We start from the raw sequence: 22629 nt of genomic DNA on the forward strand, positions 1-22629 counted from the left end.
TAATCAAGGCACGTGGAGTCCCAAACCTCGAAAATATGTTCTTTTTCACAAACGCAACTATCACCATGGAATCAATGGCAAGGAAATTGCCTCCACCCATTTTGACACATAGTCAACTGCTAGAAAAATGTATTTGTTTCCTCTAGACGATGGGAATGGTCCCATAAAATCTATCCCCCACACATCAAAAATCTCAACTTCTAGGATGTTATTCAAAGGCATCTCATGCCTCCTTGTGATTTTTCCTGTTCTATGACATTGGTCATACTTCTTAACAAATGCATGGACATCCTTGAATAAATTTGGCCAAAAGAAACCGGATTACAATACCTTTGCAGCTGTTCTATCTCCTCCATGATGGCTCCCATAAGGTGATGCATGACAATCATACAACACTAATTCTACCCCATTTTCTAGAATGCACCTCCTCATCAGCTGATCAGCACATTGCTTGTACAAATATGGTTTATCCCAATAGTAGAAGTTCACATCATGTAGAAACCTCTTTCTAGCTTCAGATTCAATTTCAGGAGGAAGTACCTCACTCACAAGATAATTCACATAATCTGCGTACCATGGGTGAGGGTCTTGGGTGATAGCAAAAAGTTGCTCATCAGGAAAGACTTCTTTAATTTGGCCACCCTCCTCCACGTGGTCGTGATTTTCCAGCTTTGATAGATGGTCATCTACTTGGTTCTTTGTTCCTTTCTGATCTCGTATTTCTACATCAAATCCCTACAGCAACAAAACTCAGTGCATCAATCTAGCCTTAGATTCTTTCTTTTGTAAACAGATACCTGATTGCTGCATGATCGGTATGGACTATGACTTTCATTCCCGCTAAGTATGCCCGAAATTTCTCAAAGTCCCACACAACAACTAACAACTCCTTTTCAGTGGTGGTGTAATTTAACTGTGCATCATCAAGAGTCTTACTCGCATAGTAGATGGAATAAAACACCTTATCCTTCCTCTAGCCTAGCAGTGCCCCAATAACATGGTCACTCGCATCACACATAAGTTCAAATGGTAAGGACCAATCAGGTGCCATAATAATGAGAGCAGACACCAACTTCTTTTTGAGTTTTTCGAATTCCATGAGGCATGCATCATCAAAGTTGAAAGTTACATCTTTTTCAAGCAACCAGCACAAAGGATTAGCAATTTTAGAAAAATCTTTAATAAAGCGCCGATAGAATCCCGCGTGTCCCAAGAAACTCCGGACACCCTTAACTAAAATAAGTGGAGGTAATTTTTCAACTGCCTCCACCTTTGTCTTATCAACTTCAATGCCGCTCCTTGACACTTTGTGACCCAACATGATGCCTTCCTACACCATAAAATGGCACTTTTCCCAATTCAGTACCAAATTTGTTTCTTCACAACAGGACAACACCTTGCATAAATTCATCAAGCAATCATCATAAGAAGACCCAAAGAATGAAAAATCATCCATAAACACTTCCACGAATGTTTTTACCATGTCGGTGAAAATAGCCATCATGCATCTCTAGAAAGTAGCTGGTGCATTACAAAGACCAAATAGCATTTTCTTGAAGTCAAAAGTACCATAAGGACAAGTAAAAGTGGTCTTCTCCTAATCCACTAGGCATATGACAATCTGATTGTATCCCGAATAACCATCAAAGAAGCAATAGTATTCATGCCCGACTAATTTGTCCAACATTTGGTCAATGAATGGAAGTGGAAAGTGGTCCTTGTGGGTTGCTTTGTTGAGCCTTCTATAATCAATGCAGAATCTCCACCCCGTCACAGTGCGAGTAGGAATTAGCTCCTTTTCTCATTCTCAATCACAACCAGAAATAGGAAAAATGATACATGCATCGAGCAACTTGATTACTTCTTTTTTCACAACTTCTTTCATAATGGGATTTAACCTCCTTTGCAGCTCCACGTTAGGGCGGTGTCCATCCTCCAAGAAGATTTTATGCATGCAAACCAATGGACTAATTCCCTTGATGTCAGCAATAGTCCACCCAATAGCCTTTGTATGCTTGCGGAGTACTCTGAGCAATTTGTCTTCTTGAGTGTTAGTCAAGCTGGACGAGATAATCACAGGTAATGTCTCAAAGTTCCCCAAATAAGTGTAGCACAGATGCGCTGGAAGAGGCTTAAGTTCTCTTCAAAGCTTCTTCAATAGATGGCTTAGGAGGGGTCAGAGTGACAGGCCTGTCCAACTCCTCAAATTTTCCAAACCCATGGACATAACTGCAGGACATATCTAGTACTTGCTCAATTTGACCCATCATTTCATCTTCACTATCTTCTTCATCCCCAATAAACACTCATTCAATAGGATCTACAGGGCTCATATAGGGCACTAATAATGTGGCATCACTCTCCACCACAGAGATCATGGATAGTTCTTTATAGTGGGTTGGCAACCTGAGTGCTTTATAAACATTGAATACCTTCACTCGATCCCCTACTCTCATCGTCATCTTTCTTTCGCAAACATTAATAATAGCTCGGCCCATGGCTAAGAATGGACGCCCCAAAATAAATGGGACTTCCTGATCAGGCTCGTAGTCCAGGATAATGAAATCAGTAGGGCATATGAAAGACCCCACTTGAACTAGCACATCTTCAATTACTCCTTCAGGATGAGCAAGAGAGCGATCAACCATGTAAGATTACCGTTGTTGGGCGTGGCTCACCCAAACCCAATTGTCTGAACACAGATAGCGGCATCAAATTGATGCTCGCTCCAAGATCATACAAGGATCTCCCAACTGCATGTTTACCAATCAAGATTTGGATAGTGAAACTATCTGGATCCTTCAATTTCTGAGGTAACTTTCTTTGAATTCTTGAGCTACACTCCTCAATGAGTGCCACAGTTTCGAACTCGGTCTGCCTTCTTTTGTTTGCCACTATGTCCTTGATGTACTTTACATATTTGGGCACTTTTTGTAATAGGTCAACCAATGGAATATTAATTTGCACCTGCTTCAAAATATCAAGAAACATTTTATACGTGGCGTTATCCTTGACTTTCTGTAATCTTTGAGGGAACGGAGGTAGTGGCCTTGCAACCAATGGTGGGGGTTGCTCAGCTACCGACTCTTCAACTGGCTTCTCTGACTCCTTAGATTTTTTTGATGTTGATTCTATAGTGGTTGGCCTCTTATTAAAAGTCACCTATTTTCTCTTTTTTCGCATGGGCTTCTTATAATTGCCTCCCATTCCTCAATGACATGACATTAAGGGATGCCTTGGGATTAGCTTCAGTATCACTTGGAAGAGCTCCAACTGGTCTAGTATTTTGGGCACTAGCAAGTTTGTCCCATTTGCCTCTCAAGATTTCTAAAATCGGTCCTGAGTTATTGATTGTCAAGCAACAAATTATTCAACAAATCATTCGTACTCTCTTCTACCTGTTGAGGTGGCTTCTGAGGTTAATTAAAATTTCCTTGGGGTTTATAATGATTATGATTCGGCTGATTTCCACCCTATGAAAAGTTGGGATGATTCTTTCAATTTGGGTTGAAAGTGTTCCCATATTGTGCGTTCTGATTTATTGGACCCCTTCTCTGTTGCCCCATATAGTATATGGATTTAGGATTCGTGTGGCACATATAACTCATATGATTTTCACCACATAGTTCGCAGCAAAGAGACATCAGTTGTACGTGTTGCATCTGTTGTGTTTGTTGCATTGTCATTCTATTCATCTAATTTGCCAATTTTACTATATTAGCTCTCATGGCTGAGAAGACATCAAGCTCAATCAACCCAACTACTTTCTGTTTAATTGCCTTTCGTGAATCCCCATCTCCTTGCCAGTTATGATCATTAGCAGTGAAGTTATTTAGCAAGAGTTGAATTTCACTATACGATTTCGCCATGCAACTACCCCCACAAGCTGAATCAAGATTCATCTTTGATGCCTTATCTAGCCTATCAACAAAAGTGTATCCCAATACCTCATCAGTTTGACAATGATGCGAGCAGTCTCTGAGTAGCTTCTTGTATCTTTTCCAAGCTTGATGAAGTATCTTGCCATCCCGTTGTTTGAACACAAGAATCTGACTCCTCAATGACTTTGTCTTCTTAGTAGGGAAAAACTTGATTAAGAATTTCCTTGATAGATTATCCCAAGTGTGGATTGAGTTCGCGGGCTCTTTCTGCAACCATTCCTTAGCTTCTCCCAGCAGTGAAAAGGGAAAAAGTGTTAGTCCGACATAGTCCTTGGAAACGTTCGGATAATTGTAGGTGTCCGTAATTTCCAAAAAATTCTAAATGTTCCTATGCGGATCTTCATGAGATAGACCCACATATTGACATGTGGACTGAATCAGTTGTATACCATGTACTGTTTGAGTTCTAAATGTCCTGTGATCTCAGGTTTCACAATAGCCTGAGTCATATTAGCTAGATTGGGCCTTGCGGCTTCTATCACCTCACGCTCTGCGTTACCTTCCATCTTTATTGGCCGTGGTTGAACTACGATGTCCAACTCTCTTTCTATTCTAGTTATAGCTTTGACTTCCCTCCTCACTCTGTAAAGTGTTCGTTCAATTCCAGGATCAAGAGGAAGGAGATTGTTTGCGCTTCTACCCCTCCGCATTCAAGAGAAGATCATGTGTTAACACAAACAAGGTAAATCGAAAATTAAAACTTGAACAAATAACTAATAAGAGCTTAAGTCAGTCAAGTAGCTAAATTTTATGTCCCCGGCAACGGCGCCAAAAACTTGTTGCTCCCAAACACACACACAAGTATACGTGGTCGTACAAGTAATAAAATGATAAGTCGAGTGTCGAACCCACAAAGACTTATATCAAATACCCGCTAACTCACCAATATTGTTATTCAGTCAAGCTAAATTCGAGTTCAAGAATGCGATTATACTAAACTATATTCTAAGTAATAACTAATTTATCAAGCAGTAAAATGATTGTTATGTATTCAATGGAGACAAATATTCCATGGTTGTGATAGATTCACCAATTTTATTGTGTTATAGTTAACTCTCCCTCTCATACAATTCACTTATGATAGCTAATTAATCGATAATGGCTCTCATAGCCTTCTTCCAAAGTATTACTCGCCTATTCAAAATATATTAACGCCTATATTTCTATGAAATCAATCTATTAAGACGCTTTAAGATTACGATATTTAATTAAGCACGGTGACTAGGTATATTCCTATCCTAACCACAAATCCGCCCCCTCCCCCTAAGGGTTAAGATCATGCTCTCTTCAATTCTTCTCTAATCTAAACATGGCTTTTCCAAGCATAGAATAGATAGTAAATAGAACCTAACTGTTGGCCAAATAATTAAGCAATTAATTACAGAATTAAATAAACAACCGTATATTCGTGAATTGTAATCAAGTTTAAGTCAATATTAAACAACAATATTCGTGGCTAAATCACAACCCCAGAACAATAGGTTTTTAGCCATCCATGATACTAGCAAATAATTTCATAAGTTTCGATAATTGAAAATACTAAGAAAAGATGAAGAAATCTGAGATGTTTTTGCTCCTTCTTGTGTGTATTCCCTCTCAAAAGTGGTGTCTCCCCTTCACAAATAAGTTTAGTTTTGCTTTTATACGTGTTGGGCAGGTCTAGGGCCGAAATTACCATGCCCCGAACGAATTTGGAGAAACTTCACGTCACTGGTGCCCTGGCTAGCGCCAGGCGCCCTCCATGGTGCTGTGAAATTGAACCTACAATGCCCATTTTTTCTATTTTTGTCTGTTTTGTCTCATATTTCGTACATATCGCCCCGGTTGCTCCCGGATCATTCCTACACATAAAAATACATTAAATTAATATAAATCAATATATTTCATATCCTAAATTCATGAAACAAAAGTAAGATATGAGTCGATATACATACAAATATATATACTCTACGCAAAGCATCAATAACTTAACTAAGCTGACAAGTCCACAGCTCATGCCATACAAAATGGGCCAAAGTGGGAGCTAAATTAAATCATTTTACATGATATAGCTAAATTATATACTATACTTATCATATTACACTGCTTTCCAAAATTAACCAATTAGTGAAAAGAATACAAATTAATAAATATTGAATTATATGAACCTCTAATATAAAAGATACATTTCTTCACATATCGGCTTGATTTTTCTTCTTAGCTAAGTACATGTCCTTTTTTTTGGGCCCATACTAATTAAGGACATGTCTTGATACCACGTAATAAAAAAGAGAAACTTTCAAACACCACTATGTTTTAGTGGTTATTAGCTAGTTGTAGTTATCATTTACTATATTACTTCCTATAGCTATGTTTTCAGATTTTTTAGAGTGTATTCGATGTATTTAAGCTACTGTATTCATGAATACAGTAGCATTTCTAGGCGTGAAACAGAGAATTACAGCTAGACAAATTTTTGTATTCGGGCGTATTCGACTGTATTCATGGCGTGAAACATGAGATTACAGCTGGACAAATTATTGTATTCGACTCTATTCATGGCGTGAAACAAGGGATTACACTATTTTTAAACAGAAAATGAATCAATTAACATAATAGACTCCTAATATAACTGAACAAACTCAATTATAATACACAAATTTTGTATTTTCAATTATAAAAAAGATTCTCAACCGAAAAATACCCCAAAAACATAGCAATCTTCAGAGAAATTATATAATACAACTGAATATATAAATTATATTAATTAAAAAAAACATATGAATACATTCATGGAATATAGCGAGACATTGAATATAATGAAATACATAGAATACAATGAAATACATAGAATACATTGAAATACAATGAAACAAAGATAATGAATATAATGAAATACAAAGAATATAACGAGATACATTGAAATAAAATGAAAAAAAAGATAATGAATACAATGAAATACAGCGAGATACATTTAAATACATTGAAATGTATTAACAGGTTAGGATACTACTGGTTAGCTACTGATGCAGGGCTTTATACGCTGGATATTAGTTTACCTTCCATCTCTCTCGTATTTCCTATATTCTCTTATATGACTGTTATTTTGCTATTTTAATTTCTTTTATGTATGTTATGTATTTTATGTTATTATATTATGAGTCTATCAATAGTACTAATATATCGTCACTTGGTGATTTCTTGAGCTGAGGGTCTCCTCGAAACAGCCTCTCTGCCCCTCGGGGTAGGGGTAAGGTCTGCGTACATACTACCCTCCCCAGACCTCATTTGTGGGGTTATACTGGGATGTTGTTGTTGTTGTTGTTGTTGAAATGTATTAACAGGAAATTGACTTTGTTGGGCTTGAGGATAAACCAGATGACAAAGGCTACGACACCAACGATGACCAAAAGAGTGCAGAGTATCTGGAAGATGCAAGTGCAGGTACAGTTGAAGAGACAGCCGCAACAGTAGCTGAATGGGTTGCAACAGCACCCGCCGTCGTGGCTTGGGCGGTGGTAGGTTTTGGACGGCGGCGGAATTGATGGGCCATAATATGCTCCGTTCATATACCAGCCATGGTTGACGGGAAATCAAGAAACGCAAAAAAGCAGTTGAGTTGTTGGATGGAGTTGGGCGAAATAGCGGAGTTCATCTTCAGCCTTGATCCGCCGTAGGAGAAGTCATCAGGAAGTAGAGAGAGAGAGAGAGGGAGAATAGATATGGGGTAGGGGATAGGAGAAATTTGAGGGGATATGAGAGAGAAAAATAATACAAAGCTTATTTTATAGCTTAAGAGTAGGAGGTGACCATAAATAGATATATGACTATAAAAAATCAAAAGGTAGTTATAGAATTTTTTTAAAAGGGTATTTATTTAAAATAGATAAAGTATCAACCTTTGCTATTGAAGGTAACTAATCAAATAAAAAACTCAACGAGTATTCAATATGAAACCTCGTAACAATGAGTAAAGTAACTCAAGATCCTTATAAGCACATTTAGATGCCTTAATTACATGATATACTCCATTCTACGATGACTCAACACCTTCTAGCACGTGTAATTTGATTTTTTGACATTCACACTTAGACTTTCATGCGAACTTGAGTATGAAAATGGGTTGTCCAAGTATGTTGAATTATGTTAATAATTACCTCATTTTAAAGCCTAAATTATCAAAATGAGAAGTGCTTAATTATTCATTCATTTATTTATATAATTTATTTTAGCTTTTAAACAATAGATCGGATTGTAAAATCTCAATTAGGAAAATTCCACTCCGCCTCCGATCCGGAACTTTAAAAAAATCAACTACTAAAACAGTTTCGGCAGCCGGTCGATCTAAAGAAGTACTAAGAAGGTGTTTGGGTAAGCTTATAAGCGGGTCAAACTGGCTTATAAACACTTTTTGGTTTATTTATGCGTTTGGTAAAATTAAAAGTGCTTATAAGTTAAGCGCTTATAAGCCAAAAATAAGTCAAAAGCCATAAGTTGGTCTCCCCCAACTTATCAAATTTCAACTTATAAGCACTTTAGGTTTGACCAAAATATTTACTATTCTATCCCTAAAATCCTTTTTTTAAAAACAAAACCCTTCGTATACCCAGTTCTTTAGTTGCTTATTATTAATTTCAGCACTTTTTATCCAAACACATAACTGCTTATTTTTTGAATCAACTTCAGCATTTAAAAGTACTTTTCAGCACCTAATACTTATCAGCTATTCTAAATCAGCTAAATCAAACGGGCTCTAAATCGTTCTTATCAATTCCTAAGACGGGTCATTTTGATTTGATTTGATTTTATTATTATTACATTTTAGTTTAGCAGTCAAAGTATATACTCTCGAGTTCTTGGTTTCGCACATAGAAATTAAGTCTTCGCTATGTTCAGGTCATTCCCAACAATATCCAATGGAGATTGAGGATTTAAAGAGAAACTCTATTCTTGGAAGTTGAAACAAAATTACAAACAGTAAAAAATAAAACCTGTAAAAACATTAATGGGAGAGATAAGTTTTGAAAACTCATCAGTCGAAGTCCCTAATAATTACTTTTGGCATGCATGCATGAAGTATTTAATAGACCATTCAGTTTCTTGATATCTTACAACTAATGTACCCAGTTTCCTAGTAGTGCAATTAATAAGAAAAACTTCTGAGTTTTCCAAAAAAGATGAATTAAACACATATAAATTTGTTATAAATAGCCATGCGAGCCATCGACAATAATACATCAATCTAATTTGTTTTCACAATACAACAACAATGTACTCATCATATGGTAGCAGCAGCTCTGACACCACCACTTTAAAGTACCGAATCAAATTTGGTGGACGAACAATTGAAACAACAGTGACTAATAAAGCTGCGATTGCCAATGAATGGGCAACTGAAATGCTCAACAAATATGCTGGAAAAGACACAGTTGTTGGTTTAGACAACGAATGGAGACCTAATTTTAGTCCATATAGAAGCAACAAAACAGCTACACTCCAACTCTGCATCGACGACAGGTGTCTCATAGTGCAGTTGTTTTATTTGGACGAAATGCCACAAACCCTCAAAACATTCTTGGCTAATCCTAACTTTATATTTGTGGGAGTTGAGGTTGCTGAAGATATCCTTAAACTAAAGAATGAGTATAGATTGGTTTGTAATAGAAGTGCTGATATTCGTGATGTTGCTAAGAGTACGTGGCCAGGCAGGTATTCTCGTCCAGGATTGAAAGATCTTGCTCGTGAAATATGTGGTCTTTATATGCCTAAGCCAAAACATGTGTGCATGAGTAATTGGGAGGCAAGGGTTCTTAGTGAAAGCCAAGTTGAATATGCTTGTATTGATGCTTATGCTTCCTACAAGATTGGTCACAAGCTTCTCATGGAAATGTGAAGTTATTACATAACAAGTTAAGTAAGAGTTTTAGATAAATGTGGTCATCTTTCTTTTGCATGGTTTGCTGGTAATCAAATGTCTATTGAAGGTTTCTTCGGCGAAGTCCGAATTTTAAGTATTTCATTTTAAAGTATTTGGCTGTTAATGTTTAAGAAAGCATCTTGAGTTTTCATTTGTCAAAGCGGCCTATTATTCGTATTTTATGCTAAATTTTTGCTCGAGTCTGAGGATATCCTCGCTTCTCTTTCATATTGTTCCCTGTGTTCAGCGGTAAAGAGTTGCTTTTAATTTGATATATATATATTTATATATATATATATATATATATATATATATATATATATATATATATATATTGCTTTTGTTAGTCGTCCCTCCTCCCCAAATATCAATTGTCAGTGCTTGTTTTGGTGTTCCCTCCTCACTTAAATACCAAAACTTAAGATATTAGTTTAATTTATTAGTAGTAGCAGGAAAAAACACAGTTAAACAATAAATTGAAAGAGAAAATATCACGTCAAAACTTAAATTTGATTAGTTAAATACATTTGATATAGAAACTTGAACTACATGTTATATAAATTATTACGTAGTAGTATTTTCAATAAAAGTTAAATAGTTTTTGAAAATTTCGATAAAACGAATTTCATGGAAATTGAGATGGATGGAATGCTGTAGCTGGTACAATCTCAAGTAGCTCTTCAAAATCTTTGGTTAAGGGTAAGCTTAATGGAGTATATTGTTTTTATTTATAGTAATAATACGAGCATCAAATTAGTATGTACTCGATGTTATTTTTCCACTTCGAAATAGATATGTCAAATATAATTTTTTTTTTTGTCAGTCTCCACATTACCGCATCCACATGTGGACTGACAATTGTAGGATCAAACAACAAATCTAAATGTTAGAGGTTGTCCCAGTTGAAAGGTAGGGGTGTTAATGGTTCGGTTTGAGTCGATTTTTCTCTAAAAAGAAACCAAATCAAGTAAGTCATTTTTTAAATATTGGAACCAAACCAAACCAATTAAGATGATTTTTTAGCGATTCGATTTTTGTTGGTTTTTCGGTTATTTGTCGGTTTTTTTCTAAAATATAAGACATATACACATATTCCAGCGACTATATTTTCAATGTAACACTATTAAATCAATTACTCTTTGAGAAATCTATCATCTACCAAAAATATATTGATGATAATTAAATCAAATAGTGATGAATTATTTAAGTACTCAATTAAAAATCGATTATTTTTAACATGAAATAAATTTTTGTATTTAGCAAACGAAAACTATCAATCAAACTAGAATATAAAGGCAAAGAATTAGATTATTATAATAGCAAAGAACTAGACTAAAAATACAATGACTAATATGTACTATAAAAGTTTAGAAAGTTTATATAAAAATATACATATATATAGGTGTAATAATAAATTTAAATAGCTACTTTTATAGCCGCGGTTTGGTTCGGTTTTTTCCGGTTATTTTTTTCATTAAAACCAAAACCAAACCAAATTTGATCGGTTTTTAAAATTCAAAACCAAAACCAAACTTAAAAAGTATCGGTTTTTTGGTCGGTTTGGTACGGTTTTCGATTTGGTTCGATTTTTCGGGTTTTTATGAACACCCTTAGGTGAAGGGATCATATTTCGAACCCGTTTGGCTATAGATTTTGTCAAAATATTTTTTTTTTTGGCAAATACATGTTTGTTCATCAATTTTATCCGCAAATTCCCCAAACCCAAAATCCAAATCTCAAAACCAGCTCAGTTTTGGCCAAAAATATTATTATTATATTTTTTAAAAATTTCCCAAATTTTGTATTTTATAAAAGAGCCTACCATTTATTATTTTGTAACAATGATGTTTCGTCTTCTCGGTCATCTGATAGTGTATTATGTAGTTCATTATAAAAATGATAATCTTGTACTAAATTTATTTTTGTCGTGGACTATGGTTTGCGATAATATAATGAATATTATTAGGTATTTGTGATAGTTTTTATAACTTGTAGGTATAAGTCATGTTTCATATTTTTTCAATAACAAAAGTGAAATATGTTTGAAAACTGATGTTCAAACATATTTTTATCTTCAAACCAAACTTTATCCAAATCAGATTTTTTAATACAAATTTGAAAATTTATCCAAACGTTAGCTTCATGTCCTTGTGTCCCAATAGATCATGCCACGCCACAAGACATCTCTATTTAGTTTGAGTGAAAATGTCCAATTTTGCAAATCCAAATAGGACAATTTATTCTTTGTACAAAGTTACCTGTGTCATTAGTCAAGCAGTTTATTTTTGCCCCTCCCTACTAACGGACTTCCAGTCAAATATAAAGGGCTATTTGGTCCTCAAAATTTTCGAAAAAGGATAATTTTGTCCTTCGTTTTGTTATTTATCCAAAATGAGTCCTCGTACTCTTTTTTTTTTTGTGTGGTAAATAAAAACATTTTATTTAAAACATAGAACTTAGTAGTCATTACAACATGAGATTTGTCTAGGCCACACAGTGCCTATCACATCTCTATCAAAAACTGAAATAGCAAAAATAGGCAGATAATAGTACAACATTAAGTTAACAAAAGAGTCCAAGCTGCAACCGTTCTTGGCTAAGGTGTCCGCTACTCCATTAGCTTCCCTGAATGCATGCTTCAAAGGTTGCGTATCCGCCTCAGATAATAGGAACCTGCAGTCATCAATAATATTTTGATAAAGACAATTATCATTATTTATCAAGTTGATTAGTTCCTGGCTGTTACAACCCATATTCACGTATGTTAACTCATGCATAAGGTAGTCGACATAAATCCATCAAGAGATTATCTTTAAGATGATAAGAAGATAATCCTATTGGTCTTAAATGATAACAAGTATTAGAAGTTAAACGAATCAAGGATGTTGTTAGCCATATTTCCGGGAAAACCTAGAGGTGCTTAATACACTCAAGAGGTAGTGTTTTAAGGTATTTGAATCATATAATATCTGTATCATAAGTCTTGAAGACAAACGAGTTATGAGACAAAAGTCGACAAAAGTTGTCGCAACTTAGGTTCATAATTTTACTTAAACATTAGGTCAAATATAACTAAGCTTTTCTACCAATTCACTTAGAATTATGTATTGATCTAACCACAAAATTGAATATCTATGAGTCTAGTTTCTAACGCATTAAACCGTTCATCGGTACGATCTTGGAGTAGAGAGATATTCGCATTTTTGCGAGACTGCGCCAAACACCTCTCTATGAGGCCCACTTAGGCGGTTTAAGACATTTGGATCTATATATGACCCCTCCAACCCGTTTTAAGTCATTTTTATTCACTATATTCAGACCTTAGAACCCTAAAAACACCATCTCAAGGTTCTCTCAAGATTCAAGAACCAAACAAAGGGCAAACAATACAAATCAAGTGTCGGGAATCCCATGGCGCTAGTAAGTCTCTTATTCTTCTTGTTGTTGCTCATTTTTGTGTTGTTCTGGCTCGTGTGGGAGGTTTTTATAAAGGGTTTATATTTTGTAAATACTCCCTCAAGTTCTTAATATCAACCCTAGGTGATTTCAAGCCTTCTAAAATGATTCTAGTGCCGAAAAATACTAGTTGATTGTTAGTTTCGCTTCTTTGTTATTGTGGCAGCATTGGAGGGATATTTTGTGGAGAATTAAGGTCAAATTGGAGTTGTTCTTTCTGTTTAAAGATAAAGAACCTCTTACTCTACATGTATTTAAGATTACCCAAGTTGCGGCTAAGTCATTGAAGCTAGAACTTGTAAAATATATATCGAAAGGCTTGGTAGTAATGTTATCGGTTGGTGGAATATTTTGGGAGGTTCAATATGATTAACATTAATGTTGTTTGGTTATTGTTTTCACTTGTGGTAAGTCATATAAATAGGGGAGGTGCTATCCGTTTCATCGTTAAATAAGTTATGGTCGGTACATAATAGTTACGACACTTAAACGTTAACGATAGTGTCATTTCTCCTATTGTAGACTAAGGACTCGTGACATTTGCATAGCTTGAGATTGGGAAATATATACAAGGTATGTGAGGCTATCTACTTCCTACTTTTGCACGACTCTGATTGTACATAATGTAATGAACGAGCTTCCAAAGATACTCTACTCTTAGAAGCTACCAGTACTTACATTGTTTCCCTTCTTATGGAACGATTGATGTTAATGTTGCTTCTCTTATTCTTTTGTTATCAATGTTGTTGGTACTTCCTGATTCTTATAAGGTTCATAGTGAAGAGTTAGTCCTAATAACGTGTACAAAGGATACCGACCTTACGTCACTCCGAAAGGTTTAGAACGTGATTCTATGAGTCCAGCATACATTGTATATATGTATCTATTTTACTCTACCGAGCCGCACTATAGATGGCCGGGTACGACACCTATTGTGCAACCACTGATCAATTGGGTTTTACCGAGCTCCACGTGGCCGGGTACGATTCTACTGAGCCTTATGATGGCCGGGTACGATTTTACCGAGTCCTCTCTAAGGCCGGGTATGATATGATGATGATGATGCCCACAGAGGTGTGTGTTTTAAAAGTTTATGTATATATATATATATATATATATATATATATATATATATATATATATATATGTTTGTATCATGTATTTCATGTCAATGGCCTACAGAGGTACCCAGATGTTACATGTTGTATATTCTTTATCCTTATTCACATTACTATTCATACTTATGCTTTTCTGCCTTGCATACTTAGTACTTTATTCGTACTGACATCTTTTTTATTTGTGGATGCTACATTTCGTGCTGTAGGTCCTGATAGATGGGTAGACGCAGATCCCGCACCATAGTAGGCTTTCCAGTTCAGCGGTTATTAGCGAGATCCCTTCTCCGGATTTGCCGTGGTCTTGGTATGCATTTTTGTTATAGATATTATGGGTATGTCAGGGCCCTCTTCCCTGTAATGTTGCAGTACTTATGTTCCTTTAGAGGCTCATAGACACGTGTCAACTCATGTATAGTTTGGTATGCCTTGTTGGTTGATTTTTGTTGTATAGTCTTTCATGGTAGCGTGGTAGCTCGTACCTTATATGTAGTTTCTTGATTGTCTGGTCATCCCATGTTATGCATGTTCATGCCATCATCTTTTATTGTTGGTTCTCCATGATCCATGTCTACCATTTATATTGATATCATCGGGCCTAAAAGATAACAAAGAAAGTTAGATAAAATGTACGTTGGTGCTCGGCAACTATGGCCAGATGCTAGTCATGGCCCTCTAATTTGGGTCATGACAAACTTGGTATCAGAGCCAGTGTGTCCTAGGGGTTGTCTATGAGCCGTGTCTAGTAGAGTCTTGATTATGGATGTGTAGCGTGCCACATTTATAATTAGGAGGCTACATGACATCTAGGGTTGTTACCTTCTTCCTAAATCTAGATCGTGCGTAGAGTTGAGTCGTAAGTGTTCATCTCTAATATTCACCTTGTTTTCTTTCAGTGATGCCTTTGACTAGGAAGTAAACGATTAGTAGACGACTTGATACAGCAGCGGGAGAGGGTACCAGTCAGGTGCCCCAAGCTAGAGCAGGCCAAAGTAAGGCTCAGAGTGAGATGCCCTCTCATACCTCATCTACTCCGTCTCCTCCAGAGGATATTATGAGGCAACCAACACCTCCAGTTCCTCCGTCTGGCGCTACAGACCAGGATATGCGGAGTGTTTTGCAATTGTTGACTAGCTTGGTAGCTGATCAGGCTCAAAGGCAGAATACAGGTGTTGCTGATAAACTAGTTAGTACGAGAGTTTGTGATTTTATTAATTTAGACCCTCAAGTGTTTACCAGATCAGACCCCAAGGAGGACTCGCATACTTTTATTGATCAGGTTCATCGTACCCTGCGGGTTATGCATGCTAGTGATACACATGCAGTAGAGTTGGCTTCTCATCGGTTACGGGATTTAGCGGTTTTATGGTATGATAGTTGGGAGAGATCTAGGGGTCCGACCGCTCCTCCAGCTAGGTGGAAGGAATTTTCTGAGGCCTTTCTTCGTCACTACTTGCCAGTTGAGATACAACGAGCTAGAGCTGAGAAGTTCTTGAACCTTCGACAAGGTAATATGAGTGTGCAAGAGTATAGTATGCAGTTTGATTCTTTAGCAAGTTATGCTCCCCATATGGTGGCCGAGAAGAGTGATAGGGTGCATCCGTTCGTGAACAGGTTGGGACCACATCTGATAAATAAGTGCACGATATCCTCCTTGGTGGAGGGCATGGATATTTCCCCTATTCAGGCTTATGCCCAGACCCTAGAGGATCGTAAGTGCCAGTAGAGGGAAGATAGGGAGCAGGATAGGGGCCAGCATAAGAGGGCGAGATTTGCAGGGTATTCTGATGACTTCAGAGGCAGCGTCAGGCCCCAGTCTTTGAGGAGTTTGGCTCCACCTGTAGCTAGTGCTCCTCTACAGTCTCAGAGGCCTCGATATGATCGATTTACCTATTCTGGTCCAGGTTAGAGTTCGCAGGCGTCTGGCTCGCAACATCACAGGGATACTAGTCAGATGAGACCCCCAACACCACGTTGTAATTAGTGCAACAATACCCACTTTGGACTATGCCGTCGAGGTTCTGATGCGTGTTATTCTTGCAGAAAGCCTGGCCATATGATGCGGGATTGTCCTAACAGAGGAGGTGGTAGTATGGCCCAACCGACTGGATCTGTGTCTGGTTCTTCCTCATCAATTCGGCCTCCAACACGGGGTTTTCAGTAGTCGTGGTAGAGGTAGAGGTGCAGTGCCGAGTTCGAGTGGTACTTAAAATCGAACCTATTCTCTAGTAGGTCAACAGGATCTCGAGTCGTCTCAAGATGTTGTTACAGGTATATTGTCTGTGTTTTCTTACGATGTATATGCGTTGATTGATTCGGGATCCACATTATCATATGTTACACCCTTTGCGGCTAATAAGTTTGGTATTGAACCTGAATTGATAAGTAAACCACTTGTGGTATCTATTTCGATAAGAGATTCTGTGATTGCTAGGAGGGTATATAGAGGTTGCACAGTTATGATTTGTAGTCGTCAAACCTCAGCAAATTTATTTGAGTTAGAAATGGTTGATTTCAATGTGATAATGGGGATGGACTGGTTGGCCTCATGTTATGCAAATGTTGACTGTCGTACGAAGATGGTTAGGTTTCAGTTTCCTGGTGAACCCATCATTGAATGGAAGGGGAACATTGCTACGCCGAAAGGTAGCTTTATTTCCTATCTTAAAGCAAGGAAGATGATCTCAAAAGGTTACATTTATCATCTCGTTCGCGTTAGGGATGCGGAGGCGAAGCCGCCTACTCTATAATCAATCCCTGTGGTCAATGAATTTCCATATGTCTTCCCAGATGAACTCCCGGGCCTTCCTCTTGAAAAGGAGATTGAGTTTAGCATTGATGTGTTGCCTGACACTCAACCGATCTCTATCCCTCTGTACAGAATGGCCCCAGCAAAGTTGCGAGAGTTGAAGGCACAGTTGAAGGACTTGTTGGATAAGGGCTTCATTAGGCCTAACACTTCACCTTGGGGTGCGCCAGTTTTGTTCGTGTGGAAGAAAGACGGGTCGTTAAGGATGTGTATTGATTATCGATAGTTGAATAAGTTTACTATAAAGAACAAGTATCCATCTAAAGATTGACGACCTTTTTGACCAACTCTAGGGTGCCAAGTATTTCTCCAAGATTGACTTACATTCAGGGTATCATCAGGTGAGGGTTAAGGAGAAGAATGTTCCAAAGACGACCTTCCGGACAAGATATAGGCACTTTGAGTTCTTGGTGATGTCGTTCGTGCTAACAAATGCCCCAGCTGCTTTTATGGATCTCATAAATACTGTATTCAGGCCCTATCTTGATGTGTTCGTGATTGTATTCATTGATGACATTCTAGTGTATTCTCGTTCGGAGGCAGAACATGCAGGCCACTTGCGGATAGTATTATAGACACTTCAGGATCGTAAGTTATATGCTAAGCTCTCCAAATGTGAATTCTGGCTGAACTCAGTAGCATTCCTTGGCCATGGGATATCTGACGAGGGTATTAGTGTCAACACTCAAAAGATCGATATAGAAAAGAATTGGCCGAGACCTATAACACAATCAGAAGTCCGCAGCTTCCTGGGGCTAGCAGGATATTATAGGTGATTTGTAGAAGGCTTTTCCTCTATATCAGCACCATTGACTAAGTTAACATAGAAAGCTACCAAGTTCTAGTGGTCTGACACTTGTGAACGTAGTTTTCAGGAGCTGAAGAATCGATTGACATCTGCACCAGTGATCATTCTTCCTGAAGTAACAGAAGGTTATGTGGTATATTGTGATGCCTCAGGTATAAGTTTGGGGTGCGTATTGATGCAGCATGGGAAGGTGATTGCTTACGCATCAAGACAATTGAAGAAGCATGAAAATAATTATCCAACCCATGATTTGGAATTGCCTACAGTAATATATGCTTTGAAGATATGGCGGCACTACTTATACGGCATCTATGTTGACATCTACACAGATCACAAGAGTTTACAATACATCTTTAGGCAGAAAGAGTTGAATTTGAGGCAGCGTAGGTGGCTTGAATTACTGAAAGACTACGACGTCGAGATATTGTATCATCCCGGTAAAGCCAATGTTGTGGCAGACGCTCTCAGCCATAAGTCAATGGGAAGCTTAGTACACATTGAGGCAGGTAGATGGGGGTTGACTAAAGATCTTCATCAGCTAGCCAATATGAGAATCAAATTGTTAGACTGTGATGACGGAGGTGTTACTGTACATAATACATCAGAATCATCTTTGGTAGCTGAGGTAAAAGCACAGCAATATGAAGATCCTATCTTAGTACGATTGAGAGAAAGCATTCAATAGTGTAAAAATTATGGCTTTTGAGATCAGAGGAGATGAGGCACTGAGATACCAGGGCCAATTATGCGTGCCTAATGTAGCAGGGTTGCAAGAGAAGATTATGAATGAGATTCATCAATCCCGATATTTCATCCATCCCGACTCGACAAAGATGTATCATGATGTCAAGGAGCAGTATTGGTGGGATAACATGAAGAAGTCTATTGCATAATTTGTAGCCCAGTGTCCCAATTGTCAACAAATAAAGATAGAACATCAGAAACCCAGTGGATTGCTTCAGAATATAGAGATTCCGACCTGGAAATGGGAGGTGATTAATATGGACTTTGTTATTAGATTACCTCGCTTTTATCATAAGTTTGACTCCATCTAGGTGATAGTTGATCGACTTACAAAATGTGCCCATTTTCTGCTAGTTAAGACAACTTACACGACTGAAGATTATGCAAAGTTGTATATCAAGGAAATTGTTAGGCTTCATGGTATGCCAGTATCTATTATATTAAACCGAGGAGCTCAATTTACGGCTAATTTTGGAGGTCTTTTTAGAAGGGTTTAGGCACACAAGTAAATCTCAGCACTGCATTTCATCCACAGACTGACGGACAGGCTAAACGTACCATTCAGACACTTGAATATATGCTACGAGCATGTGTTCTAGATTTCAAGGGGAATTGGGATGACCATCTTCCACTCATAGAATTCGCCTACCATAATAGCTACCATTCCAGTATTAAAATGGCCCCATATGAGGCACTATATGGGAGGAGATATAGATCACCAGTTGGATGGTTCGAAGTCGATGAAACAGAATTATATGGGCCAGATTTGATTCACCAAGCCATTGAGAAGGTGAAAGTGATACAAGAGCGATTGAGGACGACACAAAGTAGGCAAAAGTCTTATTCCGATGTCCGACGTCGTGATCTGGGGTTTGAGATTGGTGATTGGGTTTTCCTGAGGATCTCACCAATGAAGGGTGTTATGCATTTTGAGAAGAAAGGTAAGCTGAGTCCAAGGTATATCGGGCCGTATAAAATTCTTCAACGAATTGGACATGCTACTTATGAGTTAGAATTGCCATCCGAATTGGAATTTGTCCACCCGGTATTCCATGTATCTATGTTATTGGAGACCCTTCTCGGGTTGTCCCTATCAAAGATGTACAAGTGATAGAGGATCTATCATATGAAGAAGCGTCAGTGGCTATATTAGATCGACAAGTCCGCAAGGTGAGAACAAAAGATGTAGCTTACGTCAAAGTATTGTGGAGGAACAAGAATATAGAATAAATGACATGGGAAGCAGAAAAGGAGATGAAGTCTAAATACCCTTACCTATTCCATAATGAAGATAAGAAGGATGCTGGTGGAACGCATGATGCATTGGAAGGTGAAACGACTCTATGAGGTAAGGAATAACTTGAGAATACTCTTCCTTAATACAAAATGGTGATATGCAAATAATGTAAATATCCAAAATGCTTTGTGTAGCCTTGTGAGGCCATATGTTGGGCTTAACTGCTTGCAAGTTTTGCTAGTGACCATTTTACAGAGGTAAATTGACCGGAAATTTCCGTTGGAATCCACGATGATTTGGACTCCCCATAAACCCTTACATTCGATGACGAATGTTCCTAGGGGGGGGGAGGATGTTACAACTCATATTCACGTATGTTAGCTCATGCCATAAGGTATTCGACATAAATACATGAAGAGATTATCTTTAAGATGATAAGAAGTTAATCCTATTGGTCTTAAATGATACAAAGGTGTATAAGGGTGGTTAACAAGTATTAGAAGTTAAACGAATCAAGGATGTTGTCATCCATATTTTCGGGTAAACCTAGAGGTGCTTTAATACACTCAAGAGTAGTGTTTTAAGGTATTTGAACCATATAATATCCGTATCATAAGTCTTGAAGTCAAATGAGTTATGAGATAAAAGTCGACAAAAGTTGTGGCAACTTAGGTTCATAACTTTACTTAAACATTAGGTCAAATGTTAATAAGCTTTTCTCCCAATTCACTAAGAATTATGGAGTGATCTAACCACCAAATTGAATATCTATGAGTCTAGTTTCTAACACATTAAACCGTTCATCGATACGATCTCGGAGTAGAGACATATTCGCGTTTTCGCGAGACTGCGCCAAACACCTCTATGGGGCCCACTTAGGCGGTTTAAGACATTTGGATCTATATATGACGCCTCCAACCCATTTTAAGTCATTTGTATTCACTCTATTCAGACCTTAAAACCCTATAAACACCATCTCAAGGTTCTCTCAAGATTCAAGACCCAAACAAAGGGCAAACAATACAAATCAAGTGTCGGGAATCCCGTGGCGCTAGTAAGTCTCTTGTTCTTCTTGTTGTTGCTCATTTTTGTGTTGTTCCAGCTCGTGTGGAAGGTTTTGTAAAGGGTTTATGTTCTTTAAATACTCCCTCAAGTTCTTAATATCAACCCTAGGTGATTTCAAGCCTTCTAAAATGATTCTAGTGCCGAAAAACACTAGTTGATTGTTAGTTTCGCTTCCTTGTTGTTGTGGCAGCATTGGAGGGATATTTTGTGGAGAATTAAGGTAAAATTGGAGTTATTATTTTTGTTTAAAGGTAAGGAACCTCTTAATCTACATGTATTTAAGATTACCCAAGTTGCGGCTAAGTCATTGAAGCTAGAACTTGTGAAATATATATCGAAAGGCTTGGTAGTAATGCTATCAGTTGGTGGACTGTTTTGGGAGGTTCAATATGATTAACATTGATGTTGTTTGGGCCGTTTGGTGATTGTTTTCACTTGTGGAAAGTCATATAAATAGGGGAGGTGCTGTCCGTTTCATCGTAAAATAGGTTGTGGTCGGTACATAATAGTTACGACGCTTAAACGTTAATGATAGTGTCATTTCTCCTATTGTAGACTAAGGACTCGTGACATTTGCATAGCTTGAGATTGGGCAATATATACAAGGTATATGAGGCTATCCCTTTCCTTCTTTTTCATGACTCCGATTGTACATAATGTAATGAACGAGCTTCCAAAGATACTCTACTCTTAGAAGCTAGCAGTACTTACATTGTTTCCCCTCTTATGCAACGATTGATGTTAATGTTGCTTCTCTTATTCTTATGTTATCAATGTTGTTGGTACTTCCTGATTCTTATAAGGTTCATAGTGAAGAGTTAGTCCTAATAACGTGTACAGAGGATACCGACCTTACGTCACTCCGAAAGGTTTTGAACGTGATTCCATGAGTCCAGCATGCATTGTATATATGTATCTATTTTACTCTACCGAACCGCGCTATAGATGGCCGGGTATGGAACCTATTGTGGAACCACTGATCATTTGGGTTTAACCGAGCTCCACATGGCCGGGTACGATTCTACCGAGCCTTATGATGGCCGGGTACGATTTTATCGAGTCCTCTCTGAGGCGGGGTACGATATGATGATGATGCCCACAGAGGCGTGTGTTTTAAAAGTTTATGTATGTATATATATATATATATATATATATATATATTTGTATCATGCATTTTATGTCAGTAGCCCACAGAAGTACTCAGATGTTACAGGTTGTATATTCTCTATCCTTATTCATATTACTATTCATACTTATGCTTTTCTGCCTTGCATACTCAGTACTTTATTCGTAGTGACGTCCTTTTATTTGTGGGCGCTGCATGTCGTGTTGCAGGTACTGATAGATGGGTAGACGCAGCTCCCCCACCACAGTAGGCTTTCCAGTTCAGCAGTTATTGACGAGATCCCTTCTCCGAACTTGCCGTGGTCTTGGTATGCATTTTTGTTATAAACATTTTAGGTATGTCGGGGCCCTATTCCGGCAATGTTGCAGCACTTATGTTTCTTTAGAGGTTCTTAGACAGGTGTCAACTCATGTATATTTTGGTATGCCTTGT

At 37.6% G+C, this 22629-nt stretch overlaps 2 protein-coding genes across 2 annotated transcripts; one reads left to right on the top strand and one right to left on the bottom strand.

Annotated features, from left to right (window-relative positions):
- Window positions 1-321: 321 nt before the first annotated feature.
- LOC138874571 (uncharacterized) lies at window positions 322-2991 on the bottom strand. Its single transcript, XM_070153262.1, has 5 exons — window positions 2679-2991; window positions 2407-2617; window positions 1862-2060; window positions 998-1330; window positions 322-735 (listed from the first exon to the last, which is right to left on the bottom strand). The coding sequence occupies exons 1-5, from the start codon at window positions 2989-2991 to the stop codon at window positions 322-324; spliced, it is 1470 nt and encodes a 489-aa protein (XP_070009363.1).
- A 6198-nt stretch (window positions 2992-9189) lies between these two features.
- On the top strand, window positions 9190-9813 carry LOC104241555 (3'-5' exonuclease-like). Its single transcript, XM_009796499.1, has one exon. The coding sequence runs from the start codon at window positions 9190-9192 to the stop codon at window positions 9811-9813; it is 624 nt and encodes a 207-aa protein (XP_009794801.1).
- Window positions 9814-22629: the final 12816 nt, after the last annotated feature.

Source organism: Nicotiana sylvestris, chromosome 1 (genome assembly GCF_000393655.2).
Source record: "Nicotiana sylvestris chromosome 1, ASM39365v2, whole genome shotgun sequence".
NCBI lineage: Eukaryota > Viridiplantae > Streptophyta > Magnoliopsida > Solanales > Solanaceae > Nicotiana > Nicotiana sylvestris.